The sequence below is a fragment of the Leptidea sinapis genome, chromosome Z (assembly GCF_905404315.1).
Source record: "Leptidea sinapis chromosome Z, ilLepSina1.1, whole genome shotgun sequence".
Lineage (NCBI taxonomy): Eukaryota > Metazoa > Arthropoda > Insecta > Lepidoptera > Pieridae > Leptidea > Leptidea sinapis.
In genome coordinates, this window is record NC_066312.1 from 16,341,289 (window position 1) to 16,365,565 (window position 24,277).

The following is a 24,277-nucleotide window of genomic DNA, read 5'->3' on the forward strand; positions in this document are numbered from 1 at the left end:
TGCCTTAGTACAACAATTAATTGTTTTTCTTAAATAACTGTAGTGTATAAATATCGATCAGCAACGTTATATTGTTATGATGTTCTGTTTCGTACCTGAAAAGGGTCCTATAGGACTTCATACCTCACAATGAAAAAAACGGGACCCTTGTCTTTTAAGAACCTTTATCTCGCGAACGCGGGCATTCTAAGTACACGTAAAGTTTCGGCATATCATGCCGCAAAAACCGTATATTTCCACCTTCGCTAGCAAATCAAAATTTATAGGGTATTTATTAGGTCAACGACCTAGAAATATGAAATATGGCAAGTGATACCGTCTTACACTACAAGTATAGTTTAAAGTCTGAAAACTATACATTTGTAATTAAATGATAGGAAACTAGGTTCTTTATGCAAGGAGCGAATTAAGCTAACCGCGTCATGTGGGGTGTCGTTTGAAAGGTCTTTATTGGCACAAGCTTAATTTTTTTAAATTATTATGACGAATAATGAAAAAAGTTATTGCCTTTTTTATATTAAAGGTATGTATTGTTTACGTGATAATATGTACGGAGCCCTTGGTGGGCGAGTCCGACTCGCACCTGTTATAAAATATATCGCTTTCACTTTAATTATTTCAGCAAAATATCAATCAAATTGCTCTTATTTGTCACGGAAACACGAAGTGACCTCAGAACTACCTATACACTCTTTTGTTTCGGTTTAAAGGGTGCCGTTGAAATCAAAAGCTACATGACAGACATTCTACCTTAAGGCGAAGAGTAAGCAGAAAACACGCAAACATGGTGTTTTAGACAAGTTTTGTGGTGAAAGTATAGCATTTCGAGCTATGAACACTACTTAATCCTGTTACACATATCCTTAAGTCTTACTTGTAGGTTGCTAATGCTTGCTGTTGGTTTTCACATTTCTTTGAAGTTAAACAAGTTTTTTGGCAGTGCGTGACGCATTTTTTTGGTACTTCTCTCAGAAAAGTTATACTTATAGCTTGTACTTTTTTGTGTAGGTTCATTTATTCAGATTAGTAGTGAATAACGCGGATTCTAAGCATATAAACTGTTTTCCACCCAAGAATTTTGAAAATATAGGCTTTTTTACATGGCCTTGGCGCCGGCAGCCGTGAGCTCATATCGCTCAAGGTCGCTGGCATTTAGTGTCGCTTTAAGTCGCATTGATAATGGACGAGTGAACGGAGTGATGGGGTCGTTCACGTTCGTAAATTACATTAAACAACCTGCCTACTTTGTATTCTGTAGATCATAAAGCAAATTACACTGAATTAAATATTTTTGAAGCTTAGGTTCTAGACCCACACCAAAGTCATATAATTAAATCTGCTAATGAAATAATAGTTATTTATGCAACTGTTGTGTAATAAGAGGTATGAACACATGAATGTGGGTTGATAATAGTATCGCATGAGTGTTTTAATACCTAATTATCAACACTTGCATACAAGACTTTACCTACACCCATAATATGAATCCTCTATAAAAGATTCTGAAACAGTTAGCTTACCGCTAACATTAAAAAAGACAGTCCTAGTAACCATAATATCGTCCAAAAGAGTGTTATTATGAAAACAGATGATATAATGTTGTACTGAATTTCATTACAACACTCGTTTGGATGATATAATGGTTATTAGGACATTGGGTGTTTTAATGTTAGCAATAAGCTAACTGTTTTAGAATCTTTAATAGAGGATTTAGATCATGGGTGTAGATAAATAATTGAAAAAAACAGATCTTCAATTCGATATCAGTAAGTACGTAAGCAGATGTCATGCTTGTAGGTCGACACGAGGTAAAAGACATACCGGCTCGCGTATGCCCGTGAATATTGTAAGGTAAACGAGGTAGAGCGGAGCCAGGGTCGTCACGTCTCATGAGGTCACTGTAGGAAACTTGACACTGCGCTCATTCATCCAGTTGCGTAATTTTATTGTTCTTATATCCATATTTTAATATACATTAGGAACATAAAAATAAGAATGTTTGCTGAGGCATAAAAAAGCGGTCTCCATGTTGCAGCGTCTACGTGTAAGCAGTAACAGCATCCTAAAGATGATTGCTGCCAGAGCTGACTGTTCCTTCCAGAAACACTGGATACAGTTAGCTCTAGGTTTATAAATATATTTCACTAATAATACTAACGTAGTTCATAATAAAAATTGTTACTCATACATTTACTAATATATATGGAGATGTCTCTGAATTAAATAAATAAATAAGTACATATTACCATTATTTTCATCAATGTTAAGTCATAAAATTTTATTATATAATTTTAATAAACGATTGATTTGTGGGAGTGGGCAATGGCGCGTATTCCTGCAGTGAAGCAGAAATGTGTAAACATTAATGTGTTTCGGTCTGAAGGGCGCTATAGGTAGTGAAATTACTGGGGAAATGAGACTTAACATCTTGTCTCAAGGTGACGAGCGCATTTGTAGTGCCGCTCAGAATTTTTGGGTTTTTCAAGTATCCTGAGTGGCACTGCATTGTAATGGGCAAGGCGTATCAGTTACCATCAACAGAAGGTCCTGCTCGTCTCGTCCCTTATTTTCATAAAAATAAAAAATTTAACCCTCAATGAAAGGGCAGAAAAAATATTAGCAGACCGTAAAGCCGATGTCCTGACGACATAATCGAAATTTTGTACGAATGACTACGACTACTATATTTCTAGGATGACCGCAGGAGGAGATAGGGAAGTATATGAAGGATGATTTACCTAAAAATCACATCATTCTCCGAATCTGCAGATAATGCAATAATAAAAGGCTTTATTATGCATACCGTTCAAATCAAATGAGATTAATCAACTAGTTCTAACTAAAAAATTACACCTATGACTGACAAAACTATTCACCATTATACCATTTAACACTACTTCAGAAATGGGAAGAAGTGGCATCAAACTCATTATTTAAACTACAATTACAATAAATGTCAATATAATGCAAAAAAAAAGTCAAACTTCAAGATTTACCCCAGTTAAATATTTGTATAATAATAATGAAAAAAAAACAAGAGAAAAGATTTATTGTGAACAGAAGATTCATCAACCCTCACACATTTTACACAAAAAACTTAACGCATTATGGGAGCATTTATTTTAACAAATTCAATGATATATCAACTTTAAAATCAATTTCTATTCTCTTTTTTTATATTTCAAAATATATCAAATGTAAATTTAGTAACTAAATTGACATTATGTAAAAAAAATATCAATAAATGTGGCACTAGTATAAATTATTCCTTTTATGTTCCAGAATCATACTGGATAACATAATTAGATTTAATTAAGTTGTACTTAAAGTATTATTTTTACTATCAATACACTGAGAGTTGCTACGAGGCTGAATTTAGGGACTAAGTTCATACATATTTATGATCAGATGAAAAAAATTTTTCATCAAAGTGGGTCAATGTTTAGAACCTGAAAATCAATGGCATATTATGTTCGAATTTGTATCAACATTTTGAAAAAATATGCCGCTATCCTAATAGTTTTGTGCAGCACTAATTTGTATACTCGTATATGATTTAATTTTGCCTTTTACAAGAGTATATCGTACAATTCCAATTTTCTGTAAACGATAAAATACAACTGACTACGATAATGCCCGTAGGAATCAGATATTGTTTTCTCTCACTTGGAAACGTAATAATCCTTGGAGGATCTGTAACACATGCAACGAATACTTGTCCATTTAGCGATGTTATAAAATATACAGTGGTAATAAAATATTACGACAGAATTTCAATCAAAGTGCACTTTCAACTTCAACGCTTTGACACTGTGTCCTACACTATTGTATTGGGAATATTTCATCATAACTACAAACTTACGATTTACATTTGAAATTAAATTAATTATTTAATATAACCGATCGCCGATATCAACAACACAAAACTGCTATCTCTAGTGATGTTACCAAAAGTTAAAACGAAGGGTTCGGCATTTTTTAATACAGTAAATTTTAGTTACTAACAGGTATTAGTTTACTACGGCTCACACACAACAGTGTAATTTTAATAATGCGTTAATTGCTGAAAAATTATTCACACAATTGTTCTAAGTGCCAAAACACAGTAAAAATCATTAGTCCAAGAACATCCTAGTGACGTTACAACTTTTGTAACGTTATATAGTTTTGCATCGCTTGGTTCTTCTTCCAAACCCTCTTGGGGACAAGACAATTACGATTTTAGTATATTTAAACATTATCATTATAATTTAGCGAAATCGTGAGATAAAATAAAACCATAAATAATATTAATTCCCAGAACTAGACATCAGCTTCCTACCGGATCTTGTTGTAGCTCCTAATCGTTGGGGGACCGCCAACAACAAACACGTATTTTAATTTTAATTAAAATAAAAATAAAAATGACGCCAACGGGTAGCGGGTGGTGTTGCGGGGAATGGCAATGCGTCAGACTGCCGCACCCGCCACCCGCTAAATTATTTGCACCCCGTTTCTTGCCACCATCTGTCACCCTGTGGGACGGCCGCGCACGCAGTCTTCGGACTACAGTTTTGTGAGGATTTCAGTGAAAAAGAATAATATACGCATCTCGAGACTTATTTTAGTAAAATTATCAACATACAGCACCAGGAGCATTAAACATAACTCGACAAGTAATTTATTACTGTTATTATATATTAATGATAATGATTGTTGTTGAACACATCAGACAATAATTAGAGAGAGAAACTTGAGGTCAACAATTACGCCGAGTAAACCGGATTATGATGGAAACTTCTTCATAATAGACTGTATATAACATGTAATAGGGAAGCTGATATTTAAAGCACATTAGCGAGATATTCCAATAAACAGATTATTAATTGAAAGCGATTGAAAAGACTAAGGCTGAAATCTATACAGCGTACTAAGACTTTGCTCAGACTCTACTTAAGTAAAGCTTAGCTGTGTCATTAAACGCGAACTTTGTCTTTTGCAATGAGTATTCTTAGCTTAAGCTTAGTATAATTTCAGCTGTCAAACGACTATAAAACCGAATTCATAGATAATGCTAAGTTTACACTCAGCAAAATTTTATTTAGTAAAGTCTGAGTAAAGTGTAAGTACGCATTTTACATCTCAGCATAAGATTGGGGATATAATTGTATTAATGTAACATAACAATTCACTCTGAAATTAATATAGTTAGTACTAGCTAGCTGTTTGGTTGTAACTATCAAAAGGCATACAAAGGCGAAAAGGTCGATGGTGTTACTGTGACAGGTGGCCGCCGCCCTACCAACTGCGTCATATGTTCACCCAATTTGTCGGCCGTAAGTTTACGAGACAACCATAAGAGCTGTATGAAATGGCATCCAAACACATTCGCCTGTAATATATTACGCATATTTTATGATTTCTTACGGGGTTAAAAAACGTTCTGCACGACTTTCACAGTCCGATTAGTTGGCGCACGCAATTTGTGTTTTAGAAATATGCATACACTTGTACCTATATACATATACTTGTGAGATGGCAACCGACAGTAAAATTGAATTAACGTTTAATTCCATCAACCAAAATTACCCCATGTCTGTATTATTATTATATCGGAGGATATACGTCTTGTTGCGGTTCCTTCTTTAAAAAAAAGCGGCCAAGTGCGAATCGAATTTGCCCATAAAGGGTTCCGTAGTAACAAGTAACATAATATTAAACTCATATAGAAAGGGAAGTGATATTATTATTTCATCAGTGCAAATAAGCTCACATCATTTATACGTATTAAAAAAAACTACTTACTTATTTTGGGTGGAAGTTTGCATGGTAAAGTACATCATATATTTTTTTTTCATTCGCGTACTTTAGAAGTTACAGGGGGGGAAACACATTTTACCACTTTGGAAATGTCTCTCGCGCAAACTATTCAGTTTAGAACAGAATGATATTAGAAACCTCAATATCATTATTAAAGACCTATTCATAGATACCCCACACGTATGCGTTTGATGAATTTTTTTTTGTGAATACATCTACTTATCAAGTTTCAACAGTATATTTCTTATAGTTTTGGAAGAAAGGTGCAGTGACATAAACGGACAGACAGACATGACGAATCAATAAGGGTTCGTTCCCTAAAATGGCCCTGTCTTCGTAGACCGTATACCAAAAGCATTTTTCTCATGAAGATACGAACGACTAAACTTTTTTTCAAGATACAATTAACAAATACTACGGTCTGCTGCCAAAGCTAATCAGATTAGCTGAATAAGGATATCGGTAGATTATCATTTAATTCCATTAGAAAACGCGCAATTGCTTATTTGAACATTATGATGATTCACAACGTAAATATAGAATTGGATAGTTTCTTTTAATTAAAGTTAAACTTACTTCAAGTCTTCTATCTTTGGGTATGTGCATATCCTCAGCGTCTTTGTATTCGATCCAACCGCGTACACTTTGCCATTTGGGTGAAAATCTGCGCATCGCACTGCTTGCAGATCTTCTAATACTGTCACTGGTTTGAAAGTGGGCCTGGAGCCGTTGTCTTCCACGAGATTTTCAACACTGGGAGCTGTCATCTGCGTTCCTTGGTGACCACCATTTCTGTTCTGAGAATTAAAATAAAAAAGAAAACTTAATCTATAATATTATTCATTAACTCATTTAATAATAATAATTACGTGATACATATTCTTTCATTTTGGAATCGCATTGGTAGTTGAGAATATATAGCTAATTATTATATTCTTTTCAACTTACTTTACAATCATTATTGGGCCAGGACTAAATAACTTTATTTCTAAACAACATCAAAAATTTGTATTGTAAAATTGTTATTAACTTATTAATAAGATAAAATTAAAAATATAATTAATTTTATGTATATTACTCAAGTTTTCGTTCCATACCATTTAAGAATTATGTACAGATCAAAAAACGACGTGAAAAATATAACGCTGAATACAAATAAAGGCTTTAAAATTTTCTATATAATAATTTACGTATCGTAAATAACTTTACAAATTATATATTTAATTAATTAATTAGAAAATAGTACTAATTTATTGTATTTCTGGAAACCAATAGAGATAGTTAGAAACTACGATTATTATAGTAACTAATATGCTTGTTAAGGAAATTAAAAAATGGGTGAATCCACGATAAACTTTTCAAAGTCTGCATAAAGTGGAACAACAATATTGTATATAAACCACGTACGTACATCGTATCACGAACTCTCTCTCAACAAGTCGAGCATGAATATGAATGCATAATTTGACGTTTCATGCTCTTTCTGTTACGATACAAAAGCCAAATAAAACCCTTTTAAATTAATTAGCCTAAACACGACCTATCCTTAAGAAAAGTAAAACTTTTTAGAAATCATATGTGTGTACTTGATATTTTATTTGATATTGGCAGGTATTCTGCAAACTAATAGCATCATTATATGTACACTAATTCCTTAATACACATAATATGTGAATTAAGGAATATGAATTATTCATATATAAACTATTTCTGTTCTATCACTATAATATAAGATATTATAAGGTGACGTATATATATTTTACAATATAGTACCACGAATTATCGTAAAATTTTATTAGATACTGAAAGAAAAGTTAAGAAATTCTCACAATATGCAATTTTAAAAATATTAAAAACAAAATTTGACTTAGCAAGAATCGAAATGCGAAACAGAAACGAAAGATTAAAAGACACATTCAATCTAAAAAAAATAGATTGTAATAATACATAACCCAATTAAGTGCACATAACATATCTTGTTATACCTAGGTTCTAAAGTGATTGAAGCTCACTGAATTCATAGGTTAATGTAGGGTATATGCGTCACATATTTTTTTCCCATGGACATTGGCAACAACCAGGTCAACAGATGCGCGCTGGCCTTTAAAGGGGAAGGGGGGATAGTTCGTATCGATACGGGGATATAGCAGTCGGCAGATGATTCCACAATTTACTATTTTTATTACAGCAAATTTTTCAATGTGTATTTCTATACTTATTTACAAGTTGGCCCTGCTATAAAATTATTCTTCATGTGGAAATTTAAAAAAAAACTACTAGCTTTATTATTTATTGATACCAATTCTATTATTTCTAATATTTTTGTCTGTCTGTCTGTATCTCTTTATGTCTTCCTATAAAGACTTATAGAAGTTATAAACGACCTCACCTAACATGATGTAAATGAAAATATATTAAGAACTTGAAATTCCGCTAACGTAATGTACGATAGTAGTAAATTTTTTTAGAAGCAACGGTAGTTGAGCACAAATCGATAGTAACAAAAATATAAAATATTTTAGGCTGGACAATTGTCGAACGGGCGCGGCCTGTGTATATAAACTGCGTCACGGCTGCGTATATCGTTATTAATAATTATCGATTTGGAATCCACGCAAACAACATTGCAGATATAAGCTCAGAGAAATAAAGTTTAAGTTCACTTTATAAATCTATAGCATTGTGTCTTAAAATTTAAAAAAAATCAACAAGATGTTGTGTCTACACGGCAGAGATTATTACGTGAATAAAATGTGTAGAAACATATCAATATATTTCTTTGAGCGTATGAAATGTGTTACATAATTATTTTGATCAGTAGAATCCGTCAGTTTTAAAATTTATTCGCTAATTGCAACAATTACCATTGTTCGCGTCAGGGAAGAAATTTAAAGTTAAAGCAGTGGCCTTTTTAGTTTCGTCTAGCTTATACAACTGAGGAGTAGTTTCACGTTGGCATTTTCAGAGACTGCATAATACATATACAGATATACCTAATGACGCATTAATTTTTAACGTTCCTCCCCGCTACTTTAACTATTTCACTACCTATTTTTAGTCTTTTATGAGAAGCTTTGCCAAAATTTATACAACTGGCTGACCCGACAGACGTTGTTCGGTGTATAATAATAATATACTTGCTCTTATTAATTTATAATCTAAACCAGTTAACGAAATAAAACAAAGACATATTGCTGAACTAAAATTTCCAAAAATCCGTTCTTAACTGACGACAATAGGACTATTCCTACAGAATTTCAATCACTTGGACTGATGATTCCGGAGATATCGTGATGAGTAAAAAGGTTTAAATCTCGTGTATATATATCTATATATATATGATAATTGATATGTATTTTTAACGAGTGTAAACCTTTACTATATAAGCCTGGTATATCTCAATTTAACTGTATCATGCCAATACTTTATTACAGATCTCAATGAAAGCTGACGATTAAAAAAATATAGGTCGTCATAGCTGTTCTCCAAGCCAGTAGATATTCTAAGCTTTACTTGCCACGCAACAAAATTTGGTCAAAATGAGGTGGACGGTCAGGTGTATTATTCACAGTTCGACGATTTCAATGATTCTTTGGCTATCGAATGTATACCACTCACCATAATAGTTTGAGATGTAGATAATAGATATAATATGTAGCTACAACACCAAACTGTATACCCACATTTTTTAATTATCATTTCTCGGGATTGCTTCAAGCAAGCAATTAAAAGATGAATAAAAACATCTATTTATAAATTAGAGAAACTTATTAGTTCAAAATTTCTTAGATAGAGCATGCCAGAGTCAAGTCTCAAATAGACGACTTTTATACGGATATTGTGCTAGAATTTTACGGGCAATTCAACACGCACAGAAGTGTACGTGCTATAACCGAAGGAAATTACCCGTAGCAATTAAAATTTACAACACCACTATATAAATGTACATACAAAGTTTATGTATATACGTAGTTCACTACAAAAAGTAGATATCAACGTCATAAAAATTTGATTTCGAAATCAAACCAGTTTTGAAACCATCAAATACCCGAAAGTAAAATCAATATACGGGCGACACGAATCACCGTTATTGGGTCATCAATAATATAATATACAAATACAGTGTGAGTGGTGGCTTTATTGTGATGGATTGATTTGCTGAATGTTTTTAGGTGCACTCAGTTATGAAAATGTATTTGGGGTTCCGTTTTTAATATGATTATATGATATTTCAACGAATGATATAATGTCAAAGGAAATATACTCTAGAATTGGGAATGCATGGAAGTGCTACTGGCGGCTAAAAGATATTATGAAGAACAGAAAATGCATGATGAGAATATTATGAAGAATGAAAACATGAAAAACATAAAGATGCATGTAATGTAAAATCAAAACTGTACAACTCCTGCGTGCTACCAGTTCTAAACTATGGCTGCTAAAACTGGGCTCAAAACAAAAATTATAAACTTGCCAGATAGCTATGGAGTTCAAGTATGCTGAATTTAAGAAAATACTACGCACTAAGATACAAAACGTCACAACTAGTATACGGAAACTAAAATAGCACAGGAGGCATCGAAAATGGAACAAAAGCAGTGTTTGTATACCCTAGAAATACAAAAAAGAAACTAGGCAGACAAACTTGGTGGTGGGAAGACGATATAAAGACGAAAGCAAGAAAACTATGGACAAGGAAAGCTTTAAGCCGAGAAGAGTGGAAAAACATGGTGGAAGTTTTGCCAATGTTAGGCCTGTTTGCCTAGTTGCCTTGCGAAGTTGTCGATGTCATTGAGTTAGCAAAGTCGTTAGCTTAATTTTGCAATTTGTAAATATCCATTTCAGATCTGAATAAATGCTCCTATTATTATTACTAATATTATAATAAGAAGAAATGTGACGAGACAAGTAAGACAATCAACAGATGGTTAGTAATAGGCTATGCTCATTACAATGGAGTGCCGTTCAGGATTCTTGATTGACCCGAAATTGTCAGCGGCATCATAAATGCGTTTGCCACATTATTAAAATCTCGTACTCCACCGTAAGGCACCGCTATGCTACCCACGTAACTGGTATTTGTGTATTACGAAAAAAGGAACCCTTATAACGCCTTCTCTTTTTCTATAAGGTATATTTAATTTAGTGCTATTTTTATCAGCATGCAACGGTGCGTAATTAAGACTCGTACTTTTCCGTTTTACTTATCGATGTTTAAGAGGGGCCGTCATATTTTTCATACAAACGCTCGTACGTAATAATGGATGGCGTTTAAAAACACTGAAAAAAATATCAAATTTTAGGTATCTTGTGTATTGTATCTAGGTTTCTATCGAAGCAGGAAATACAAGTTTAAAGAAACACATTCAGTATAACCCTCCAAATATCCGAGTTATTTCTTCAAAGCAAACTTCTGCGAAAGGTCCCCTTTGCCTTCGCAGAATTCGCCAACGTCATCACCATATAGTGATATTCTGACTTCATCCGAGAATAATACTCTACCCCAGTCCTCTAGGTTCCACGTCGCGAAATTTCGAGCGAAGCTAAGTTTAGCAACTCTTTGCTCGCGGACTAATTTAGGGCCACGGGCTGGACGGCGACTGCATATATTGGCAGCGAGAAGCCTCCTCTTGACAGTCCCTAAGCTGGTTTCCACACCTTTCACTGCCTCTAGTCTTTTGAGGTGAATATAAGAAGATTTGCGATTTCTCAATGCCTCGTTGACCAGGAAGCGGACATCTCGAGCTGCGCATGGTTTTCTTCCAGGCCTTCTACTGACGGAACCAGTCACTACCCCAGTACAGTTACCCTCTTCATATCGTTGCCAGGTCCTCTGGACAGTCAAACAACTCACATTTAGCCTCTGGGACACACAACATTGACTACACGCTTCCTCAAGGAAGCGCTTTAATTTTGCTAGCTGTTTTAGTTCTATAAACAATTTTAGGGACCGCTAAAAAATGCTATCAAGACTTAAAAATATCAAGGATATAATTAATCTAACAATAATTACATAAAAATGATTTAGAGTTAATACAAACTATCAACGATTCCCGCCACGATACGAAATTCACTATTAAAAGAAATTTGGAATAAAAAATTTTTTACACCCAACACTTCATAAGTGTGCTAGTAATATTCTCAAATGATTAAAACCTCTTTTGGCATCGTATTTTCTAAAGGGATTCTAAAGGTTTTTTTTTTTCAAATGAGTTTATATAACGTGAAACGGATCACACGGCCTAAAGCTGCTAAAATTCAATAGCAAATGAAAATACATTTACGAATACCAAATCAGACACTTATATTAGATAAATACGATCCGCTACAGAATCAAAGTAAAAATGTAGGTAACAATATGTTATGTTTTTAAAGTTTTTTTAAAGGTTTGAAAAACAAAATTTTATGAACGATGCGGGATTCGAACTCACGACTTCCATATCCACCAGTGAGACACCCCAGGAATCGCCCGTCAGTTAAAGGGCCGCCCTTAACTGAGATATGGGGAGGAGAATGATTCTAGGTAACCTACACCGATAGATATTTGATCAGTTCCACACGAATGCACGTGTTCGATGTATTACTCCGCAACAAATAGGCTGTACTACTTTACCTACGGCTTCGCTCGCGCTGATTTCCTTAAATACTTATCATTGATATAAAATATTTTCAATACCGTTTTACCTCTTTTTTTAATGTATTTATTAATTGGTTTACTTATTAAGCTTAGTTTTAAAAATAACTAGATAATAGCTAATACTACACTCAATTGAAAAGCGAAAATAAACCGAAGTATATATGTATCGTATAAATAAGTTAATGTACTAATAACGCCAGATGACGTTGAGTTTATAATGAAGAAATAATATATTCATTTAAATTGCAATTCAATGTCTTATCATATCGGAAGTTTGAGTGAATAGCGATCATAATATATAGACCAAGTTTTAGCCAGTTGTACATAATTTTGTTTCTAACCGACTTCGAAAATGAGGAGGTTCTCAATTCGATTTTTTTTGTATGTTAAATTAGCTTATTTAGATTCGGCTGAGATTTAAGATCCGAACTTCGTGAATCTTCTTTATTTTGACGCGGAATGTTTGCCATTTGGTCCCATAAAAATATGACAGTTTTGATTTTACGAATATTTTTGCTTGCGTGGATGATGTTATAAGGTATAGTTTGTGTAATGTGTTTTAGAGTTTTCATTTTAATATTACTATTATTAACCCGTAAAAGCCAAGCCAAATGTAATAGCAGGTTACACCTACATTCGCCACGCGTGACTTTGAGCGGGATAGCATCGTCTGAAACGAAACAACCCAAGTGGGCAGGCACCGATTTAAACCCCATCAATAGGTAGCACATACAAATAATAGTATTTTATTAATATTAAGGTTGGTATAAGTTTTGGAAGACGTGAATTAAATTAAATTTTTTAAACGTAGTTTTTTTTCTTTATATATGGCCATATGTGCTTTTCTATACCTGATGGCATGTGTACAAAATTCTATAATGATCATGAAAGCAAGCAAGGAAGCTTAAAAAATACAAACTTTAATTTTAATCACTCACAACTTTTTAGTTTTTGAAGTCGGTTTTTTTTCTTTATAAAATGGCCCTATGTGCTTTTCTATGCCTGATGGCATGTGTACAAAATTCTATAATGATCATGAAAGCAAGCAAGGAAGCTTAAAAAAACAAACATTAATTTTAATTACTCTCGAACAGTCTCACGGTTCTAAATATATTAGGAACACGTAAGTCAAATAATGTTAATGATTAAATATTTGCCTCCAAAAACCAATTCGGATCTTGCATACGATAATCTCTTATTTGGCGTATGACTCATCGTGGTGGGAAGTGACACATGACCGTTTTATCTAGTCAGTATAAAAATACAATCAAAACTTATAATTTTTTGTTTGAAGTTTAAGCATTCGTTATGTATGTTCTTCGGACAAGTGGAATATCATAATATGGATTTACTGAATATAAAATATCTTATAAAAGCTTAGGTAAATTTCATTAATGTTTCCCAATGTATGAAGATTTCTTTATAAATGAGTTATTATAAACTAGCCACGCCTAAGTGAGAGTGATCTTTTCTGATCAAAGTCTACTCAAAGCATCAGGATACAAAGTTGAAACGAACGTTTGAACGAATTGCAGCGGCTGGAAGACGTCTTTCTGAGATTGCCGTTTTAATAATTTTATAAGTTTGGCAAATTCTGTAATAAATATTAATCTCAATTTTACAACTGATTTGCATTAATTTGGAATAAATTAATTATATCAGAATAGCGCACGAAAATAATTTTGTTTGATATCTTATCTTAAAGTGAAAGTGCATTTTTTAATAATTATATGAGTATGTGTGGAATAAGGGATATTACTAATATCAAATATACTTCATTAATTTTCTACCGATACTTAAAATTAAAAAGGTTATACAACTGCTAGCAGCTGGCCTTCGATTAAACACAAAGGGATACATTTACACAAAACCGGAAACGTAATTACACAGCCACACATGTTCGGTGAAATCGAAAAAGGAAGGCACTTGTTAAAATCGACGGTCGACGTAAGCGAACATTTCCTCGTGCATATTCGTTTGATAAATATTGTTTATTTATGGGTTACATATGAGATTATTTAATGTATTCGGGTTTGTTTAAATATGTCCAATCGCCACAAGCAGATATATAGCACACAATATGTTGGAGGAGTGTGCTGTGAAACATAAGGCTACTCCCAATATACTATCTACAGATAGAGATAGATTACTACCTTCCACTGTCAGTAATTATATGTCACTAATCTGAAGCTGTCCCAATATACCCGATAAGTCATTCTTATTGCCTTATATTGGGACGAGTGAATTGTAATTTCCATACAAACTTTATATCGCTGGTAAGCTATACGTCGTCCCATTGACAGACCTACAGTAACAGTGTACGGATAAGGTGAGTTACCGTCGATAAGTTTATTGGGACAGAAAATTCAACGATAGTAACGATTTTTATTTCAAGTAAGAGATAGACTGAATATTGGGAACGGCCGTTAGTGATCACATTGTGACGCCTTGTTTTATTTACATGAGTACTTTGGTCGTTAATCATAATGGGGACTCATACTTCAGTTTCTTTTGTTATATTTTGAAATAAATTAACTGCAAACCAAATACGGTCGCAATTGTAAGTCGTTAATACATTACAATTTGGTATAGAAAGTCTTGGAAACATGTATTGTATTTAATATATCTGTGGCCTCGTGCTAATAGGGCCAATATCAATAATCAATATTTTCTTAGCGGCTTAAGTACACTGCAGCCCTTTTATATTTTTTTTTTACTTAACTGTATGAAAGCGCACATTACATTGGCCATTTTTACATAGTAACTTTTGAAAGATTGTTAATACACTAACGCCCTTTTAGCACAAAAAAATATCATACTTTTACAACAAACTGGCATTACAATCTCGTTTCATACAAAAACGTATTTTGGCCCTTTTAGCACCAGGCCACAGATATTATTATGTGAATTAAAATATTTTCATAATTGTCCGTAGAAGTACAAAGACAATTTTTCTAATGTGAAAGGTTTTTCAACTTCTGCTACCTGTATCTAAAAAAGATTAACGATTTTTATTAATGCATAAATAAAACCCGCATTTCAAATAAGCTCAAGGCACTAAGCGTTACGATTGGTACCAGCTCCGTGTTGGGTCTTATAATAACAGTGGTCTCAGTTGACGAGGCGTCAATGAAGCGAAAAGCAAAGTTATAAAGCGCAACAACACGATATATTAATAACATACATACGTCCATATATTCGAGCTCACTCTTCAGCTAAATTATTTATCGCTATTCAGATAGCGTAGGCGAGAGCTACTTGTGGGTAAGTCACCCATCTCTTCTAGAGTCAACAAAAAGGGCCGGTTTAGTAAACTTAAACATACGTGACGGAATTCAAATTCAAATATTTTTATTCAAAATAGGATGTGACATTACTTAATGAAAGTCAAAAAACTACCATACATTCCAAAATGAATGCCTCAGGTCTGAGAAGAACGGGCGCAACAAACTCAGCGGGGTTTTTTTTTCGTCAAAAATATGTTTACCAAGTAATATTGTACAATTAAACTTATTATTTAATAGCCTGAGGGCGGTCGCTCCATTCCCAATCTGTGGTATCATTAAGAAAGTCATTTATGTTATAGTAACCTTTACCACATAAACGTTTTTTAACAATTATTTTGAATAACGTTATATTTTGTTTTGAACATTTTCTGGGATCCTGTTGAAAAAGCATATACATGGCCCCACAAAAGACTTGCTAAACGTGGCATAAAGTTAAATTTGGGACTAAACAAAGGATGCGCAAAATGTCTACTAGCATACTTATAATAATAATAAAAACCTAGTAAATAGTTATGGTTTTTTTTTAATTTTATTATTATTATTTTAGCAGCGCAGGACCGATCGTCGTGGAAATATTTGGGGGAGGCCTTTGTCCAGCAGAGGACGTTTTCGGCTGATGATGAAGATGATGTAGTTATACTATAATATATATTTCTATCTATACGGTGATTATTCTGAAGCTATTTCGAACGTCAGAGCATTAGAATAAACATTTTCGCATCTTTCATTTCAATCAGAGTACATTCCAAACTATACAGGTATAGTAGTATCTAGTATATTAGAAAAGGCATCAAAAAGAATTCTTAAAAAATCAGTTTTGAGAAAATAAATGCCTTTTATGCCATTTTCATGCATCAAATATATGGGGTACTAGGATTATTAAATCAAAAATAAATACGTTCAGAAACAAAACAAACATATAAATAAAACTTTACGTTAGCCATTCTCAGTACAGACCAATCACATCAAAGACAGATGCCAAAGATAAAACACTTAAGAGGAATTTCAAATGGAAATTCACATTAAATATGAAAAGACAATATCAGTTAGACAAAATTCCCTCAATAATATATGCAAAATGATACTTATCTACTTCTGTACATGTTTCTACTTGTGTGTTCTTTAGTTTCCTTTAGAAATTCCTTGGCTGGTATAGTAAGAAATATTTGAAATAAAGCTGTGAGACTATTAAGCTATGGAGACCGATTTTTTTCTTATTTCATCCCCATGTAGGTCAATGTTTCAAAAAAGCTCGACCAAATGTTTATAAGTTATTTCTTATCATGTGCTTAAATACAAAGTTTCATGGTTTTATCTTCGCTAATGACGTATTTGCATACAAACTGCCATCCTCTACTTCAATCACTCCATTTATTTTTTGCAATAAAAAGTAATCTATGTCCTTTTTCAAGCTGTAGTCTCTTATATTCAAATTTATAATATTATTGTACGGATTTCTTATACCTACCTAATATTTCATAGACTGTGACGCATATATGTGAAAATATCGATGCAATTAGGATCCATATACTTAACTTTTTTTTAAATACCAACATGACGTTTGCAGCACAAAGCCTTTGATTAAACTGTAAGTTTTATGGATATACAATAATGAACTACGGTATGACTCAAAGTCAACACAGAAGAACTTGAATTTTAACGAAAAAACAAATAACATGATCTCAAAAAAAATAACTCGTAACGAGTTAATTTAACAATAGGACGTAAAATCTGAATATATCTTCAAAGGTCAAAGTTAACTTTAAGGTAATTTCAACAATTTAGTTTTGTTTAATTTGGTAAACAGAAGAAATAAGGTAACACCTTAATTAAGGCATCGGAAATTAATATAGGAAGAGAGTTTTTACAAAAGCTATAACATCTTTTATGTACAAGTCTGCAAAAGTGAGATTGAAGACGAGTAAGCATAAGCAATATTTTAGAATCGTTCTTAGTCAAAGTAGCAAGTCATTTTAGTGATACGCAATTAAATAACCACGTAAGATTCAATCTAATATAGAAAGGCGATTGAGGCACAGATTTCGAACTCTCATTATGCAAAAACACTTTCCATTCAAACGAGTTGAGCGAAGAACATAATTTCGATAACTCCTATTTATGTTTAGATAACGTTACATAACAAACATTTAGTATGTTACTGCAATCTTAACAACTACTTGTTGAATAGTAAGTATATTTAGAAATTAGCATATGTTTGTTTTTCCCATTAAAACTGACAAGTTTTAATTTGTTTTAACCTGCAACATTATTACGCAAGTTGCGTAAATTTCTCAACTAAAACTCGCGAAACAATATGTAAGGTAAGTGTTCGCATGGCTATAATATTTCGGTAACGACCTGTATTATTTACCCAGAAACCTAAATTAACATATGAATACCACACATACCTACCTCATCAGATGAGATTAATGTACAGTTAAACAAAAAGTACAATAATTTATCGAACATCCGTTACAAATTACAATGTATGACGGGCAGGATGATATTGCAGTTCACCGAAGCTGAACAATTCTCGACAGTGCAGCCCCATCACTTCCTATACATTCCCGTAGCAATTAACATATACAACGAACACTAATAATAACCATCACACGACACAAAATACATAATTCGCCATCGCTTCGCTGAGAATCTTCACTTCGCTTGCGTCAATGAGATTAACCATATATATAAACATATCTTAGAAAGTGTGCATTATACATTCACAAGTAACATAGATACATAAAACTCTTGGATTGGAACAAAACTTATAAAGTTGTCAGTGTAGTAGATAAGATGAGTGATTGTGTACAATAAGTCATACGATAGTGACTCTATTGTCCCAATAGAAAGTCGTTCAATTACCTGAAAGCCGGAGCTGCGTTTCGGTGGCAAAACTTGAGGTGATTTGTCATCGATAAGATTTTCCATAGAGTGTCTTGTAAGAAGGTTCTGTTTCTGGAATGGTGCATTCGTTTTATGCGAGCTGCGGTTGAACTTAGTAGCTGGTGCCACTATGCGATTTCCATTTTCGTCATCATCTTCCCATTCCGTGACCACTTCTGTTCGCACGTCTTCCAAGGAGCGTGATCGACTGCAGGGACAAGACGGTGAAGTGGCTTTAGGGTTACGTAGCTGTCTGTGTCGTTCTCTATTGACGTACAAATCCGCGCTATTGCTTGGTGTCGGCGCACCAGCCGATCGGTAGCTCGGCGATAAGAAATAATAATCACGCGACTTATTACTATAAGCACTCATTGCAGAAAACTCCGAATACGTAGAACCTTTCGATGAAGACGTTTTAAAGTTACGCGCTTCCATAGGATCCGGAGGACGGAAATAAAAATTTGGCTGAACTTGTCGCGAAAGAGGCCACGGCCGAAACGGTGGTACGTCTATGTACTGTGGCGGTTTTGATTTCATTTTTCACGAGGCAGAGCATCCGAATACAATAGGAGCGGTACCGTGCGGATGTTGCCGTGGAAACTACGCTACTGTTGTTGTGGACGGCGAACGGAATACGGCCCTCCACTTGTCTCTCACGTTTGAAAGAGATAGAAATATAGAGAAAGGCTAGTGTTCTACTCTTTAGAGCGCAAACATAAGTGAAAGGGGTAACCCACGCTCAGATAACTTTGAACAGCGCACACGCACATATTCTGCATATCGTCATACACTTAATAACACATAATCTAATAACACTTGCTTAGTATGAATATTTAATACCTTATCCAAGATCGACCAAACTAACGATAATATAACTATGAAATCTATTTTTATTACTAATAAAATAAATAATTGTATCTGAGTTAACTAAAAACAAGGACAACATAAAAAATTCTAAATTAAAATAAATTGTACGAGGGGTATACTAGAATTACAGTTATTTTAACTTTAGAAAAATTTAGAGCGTAACCAGCGACTGCGATTGGCAATGTGTGTTCCTCTTCATATAGATAAAGATCTATTATTATCACAGCATAGTATACGTACTTATGATAGTTTAGACATTTACTTAATTATCTTCGATTCACCTCAATGTATGTCATCAGGGACTGCATTTACCGAAATAGACACCGAATAAAATGACTTTTTTGAAAATTTTGGAGTGATTGAGCATTGGAGTGAGTAAGCACCATAAGATTTTGTATATAGTAGTTAAAAAAACACGCTTTTTATAGAAAACCGAACTATAAATTAGAAAATATTTCCTACTTTTTGGTTTGGTCTATTTATAAAAGCGTGTTTCTTTAGTTTTTTTTTTAAACTATTGTTTGTATGGTGGTACTAAAAATTCTCTTTGGTATTCGGAAAACCTCCTCCTCTCCTAATATGATAAATAAGCATTATTTTTAACTGATTTATCTAATCAGTTAAAAATAATGGTTGAAATTTAAAATTAACATCTAATCCTGCCTCACAGACGATAGATGAAAATTAACAAAAATCTTATTTGTAAATTGAATAATGGAATAATTTTATCAAATTAATGTATTGTTATCGGTCCTCGATAAATATTCGAAGTTTGAACGAAATCTGGCCGAAGCATACAGGTAATGCTTATAAAAAGCGTGTATTAAACAATAGCACAAATATTTGCAATCGATGGACATCGTTTAGTATGACTGAAAACCAATAATGTTTAATAAATAAATCCAACGAGCCAAACGGGCCGCGAACTTAACTAGAGTTTACCAGTGTCGACTATAGTCTATTATTAGAAGTTAAAATGATAATAGGCTGGAGTAATCACCTATTATTAGACTTTAAGCTACAATGGGGTGCTCACATAAAAAACTTATGTAATCGACTTAGCTCTGCAGTATTTGCGATAAAAAAAATTAGGCAGCTGACAGATGTTGAAACGGCTAGACTTGTATATTTCAGCTACTTTCATAGTGTCATGTCTTACGGAATTATATTGTGGGGTAGGGCTGCAGATATTGAAAACATATTTGTGCTGAAGAAGAGAGCAATTCGAGCAGTCTATAAAATGCGTTCAAGGGATTCATTGAGAGAAAAGTTTAGTGAAATAAATATTATGACAGCACACTGCCAGTACATATACGAGAACCTCCTATACGCCCATAAAAATATTAGCCAATAAAAAGAATAGTGATGTACACAGTGTCAATACTCGAAACAAACATAAACTCGCAATTCCATCTACTAGGCTCCGTAAAATTGCTAAATCTTTTAAAGTGGATTGTTTTATATTTTATAATAAACTCCCAAATGAAATTAAAATGTTACCTATTAAAAAATTTAAATGTATCGTAAAAAATAAACTAACATCTAAGGCCTATTATAATGTGAAAGATTATTTGAATGATAAAGATAGTTGGAATTAATGTTCTATATTTTGTTAATGAATATTGTTATACTCATTTGAATGCTATTGTAACTATTGTACTTAATCCTGACTTGCACTAAATAACTTATAAAGTTTTACAGTGAATAAAGATTTTTTGACTTTGACTTTGACTTATCAAGTAACGCTGGTCCGTTACAGCCTCACATAAAAAAATACGAATAATAATAATTCATATATAATTTATTTATTTAATTCATACATAAATTATTCAATTAATTCCATTACAACATCTTACAAACAGATATGCCGCATAAAATTCGGTGTAACCGTTCGGGAGCTAATGTCACAGACAGATACACACGTAAAGCTTTTAAAAACACCAAAACGACGGCAAATGCGGTTCGCGAAGCCATTGTAGCGGAATTAATAATAACTGGTCCTATCGTTTTTTAAAATAGTTCCCGCAAAAGCGTGAACACGTTTTATGCGCGGCGGAAGACTCTCCGCCGCGCATGTCTCATGTACGCGATAAACTCAAAAACTATTGCACCGATTTTGGTATCGTGGTTCTCGAGGAAGATTTTAACATATAATTTGTTAAGTTTTTGTATACACTAAAAAAATAAGCAGTCTGGGAGTTATTAACGGAAACGCTGTCTAAACGCTTTGACATATAACAAATTAATGTATCGTTGAATTGTGTATCTTATTTAGGTTTACATAAAAGTGCACAATGGCATATGTCTATCTCTTAAGGATAACGCACTATATCCATGTTAATACTTTAAAACAGTATCAATTAAAAAGCGGTAATGTAAAAGCTGTTTACACATATATCTACAATATTAAACCTTATGATTGTATTACTACATATTATAAAATCACTCAGAAATACGTTTTTGTTTCATTTTTAACTCATTAACTTTGATATTCCCAATATACTATCTACAGATAGAGATAAATTATTACCTTCTACTGTCAGTAATTAGCTGTCAATAATCTGAAGCTGTCTCAATATACCCGATAAGTCATTCTTATCGCCTTATATCGGGACGCGTGAATTTCAATTTCCATACAAACTTCTATCGCTGGTAAGCTATACGTCGTCCCATTGACAGACAGCTTGTACGGATAAGGTGAGTTACCGTCGATAAGTTTATTGGGACAGAAAAGTCAACGATAGTTACGATTTTTATCTCAAGTAAGAGATGGACTGAATGTTAGGAACGGCCGTTAGACTACATTATTCCCGAATACATGATTATATTTTTATACAGAACCGCGTCTGTTGGGTAAGCTTAATATGCGTTATTAATCGGAAGCCAGATAATTTCAGTACGTATAAGTTACGACATCGCCCGGAGTTGTAACTGTTTAATTTTATTGAAATTATAAATTACGTAAACATATAATAACATAATCAGACTCGTATAACTACATAATTATTGCGTGCTCGATACCAATATAATCCGCTCGAATCGAATAACGTCACAGCTTCTCGAATTTTGTTCGTCACGGGCCACGTTTAACTTTCGCTTCTTTCTCACGCGTCATTAGTCATACAAATTAATTATTAACACTATTTCATAACATTATAATTTATTATTTTTACTTATTATTATAACTCAATCGTGACATAAATTTTACCGCTTTTAAATAAAGTAATATATATATATATATTTATTTCCGTATACTTTTTTTAGCGCTCTCATTATAAACAATATGTTATGTTTTAAAAGTGACAAACCTCACTTCTAGGATGAATGCACAAATAAAATTTGAAAAACAAAATTTTATGAACGATGCGGGACTCGAACCCACGACCTCCGGCGTTCCGTGCCGGTGCTCTAACCAACTGAGCCAACCGTTCGAGTAACATATCGCTATAATTTTTTTGTTTTTCAGCTGGTACTGGGGTGCACCAGACCAGATATGCGACCAATACTCTATATGTGACCGAATCTGCATCTTGTTCGTTGCTGCATCGTGTTCTATTGATGATAATCTTTATATATATATTTCTTGTGTGCGTGTGTATGTCACTGAACTCCTCCTAGACGGCTGAACCGATTTTGATGAATTTTTTTGTGTGAGTTCAAGGGGATTCGAGGATGGTTTAGATTCACAATTGAACTACCTCCTAAACGGCTGGACCGATTTTGATGATATATTTTTGTGTGTTCCAGTGAATTTGAGATTGGTGTGTGTCTTCAGGTGGATTCGAGAATGGTTTGGATTCACAATTGAACTACCTCCAAAACGGCTGGACCGATTTTGATGATTTTTTTGTTTGTTTCAGTGAATTTGACATTGGTTTAGATTCTCAATTCTGTCCATATAATATAATTCTCCTGCTCATGTGTATGTTAGTGAACTTCTGCTAACGGCTGGATCGACGTTTAGACGTGTGTACAGGACAACGTCTGTTGGGTCCACTAGTGATTATATATGTATATAATTTTACGAAAACGATTTAGCTTCGTTTTCAGTTTACCACGGAATACCAATTTTTGACCAAAAATAAATAATATTATACGGATTCACAACTTTAACAATAAAAAATATATCAAACTATTTTACTCTTATATTACCGATGTAGATCCAAACAAAAATACATTCGTAGGATGAGATTAATAGATGAAATCAATAGGTAAATTAGATATTATTGTTACAAGAATTTAGAAGTAATTTATAAGTATGTAAATAAAAAAATTCACTACACTATAATGGAGTACAGTAAAGTAATTAATCAGTAACCACAAACACCCACGTGATGGCATTACAAGAAAATTCAAGAATATAATTAGTATCCTTATACGTGACGGAGGAACCGAGGCGCGGCGCCTTATATAGCTCCCATAATAAACATGTTTTATGTAGCAGTTGGAACTCATCATAAACTCAAAACATCCCACGCTGAAAAATGAATAAATGATAATGATGACCACATGTACTTTGTAACAAAACCACAAGGACGAGATCAATAAACAAAACAATTACTTAACAGCTGTTATAAATAGCCGTGATATAATAGGTGTTATGACAAGAAATATGCAAAAACTGTTTGGCGTGTCTAAGTTGCTAATAAACAATAATAAGCGATGTTATATCAACGCTTACTTATAAGAAAAGTTATTTATTATAGTTATATTTTAAATAAAAAAAATGAATTGCTGTTCGTTAGTCTCGCTAAAACTCGAGAACCGGAGAAATGGATCATTTGGCTAATTTTGGTCTTGA

The 24,277-nt window shown here is 33.3% G+C and overlaps 1 protein-coding gene across 4 annotated transcripts in view; it reads right to left on the reverse strand.

Moving 5' to 3' along the window:
* LOC126978733 (WD repeat-containing protein 47) overlaps positions 1-24,277 on the reverse strand; it is an 81,615-nt gene that overhangs the window by 28,249 nt on the left and 29,089 nt on the right. For 2 of the 4 annotated variants that reach the window (XM_050827769.1, XM_050827770.1), the window contains one exon: positions 6,376-6,596. In XM_050827769.1, coding sequence (XP_050683726.1) covers positions 6,376-6,596 — 221 coding nt within the window. Of the gene's footprint in view, positions 1-6,375; positions 6,597-18,588; positions 18,818-24,277 lie in introns of those variants that run through there. The other 2 variants (XM_050827772.1, XM_050827771.1) reach the window with 2 other exon arrangements.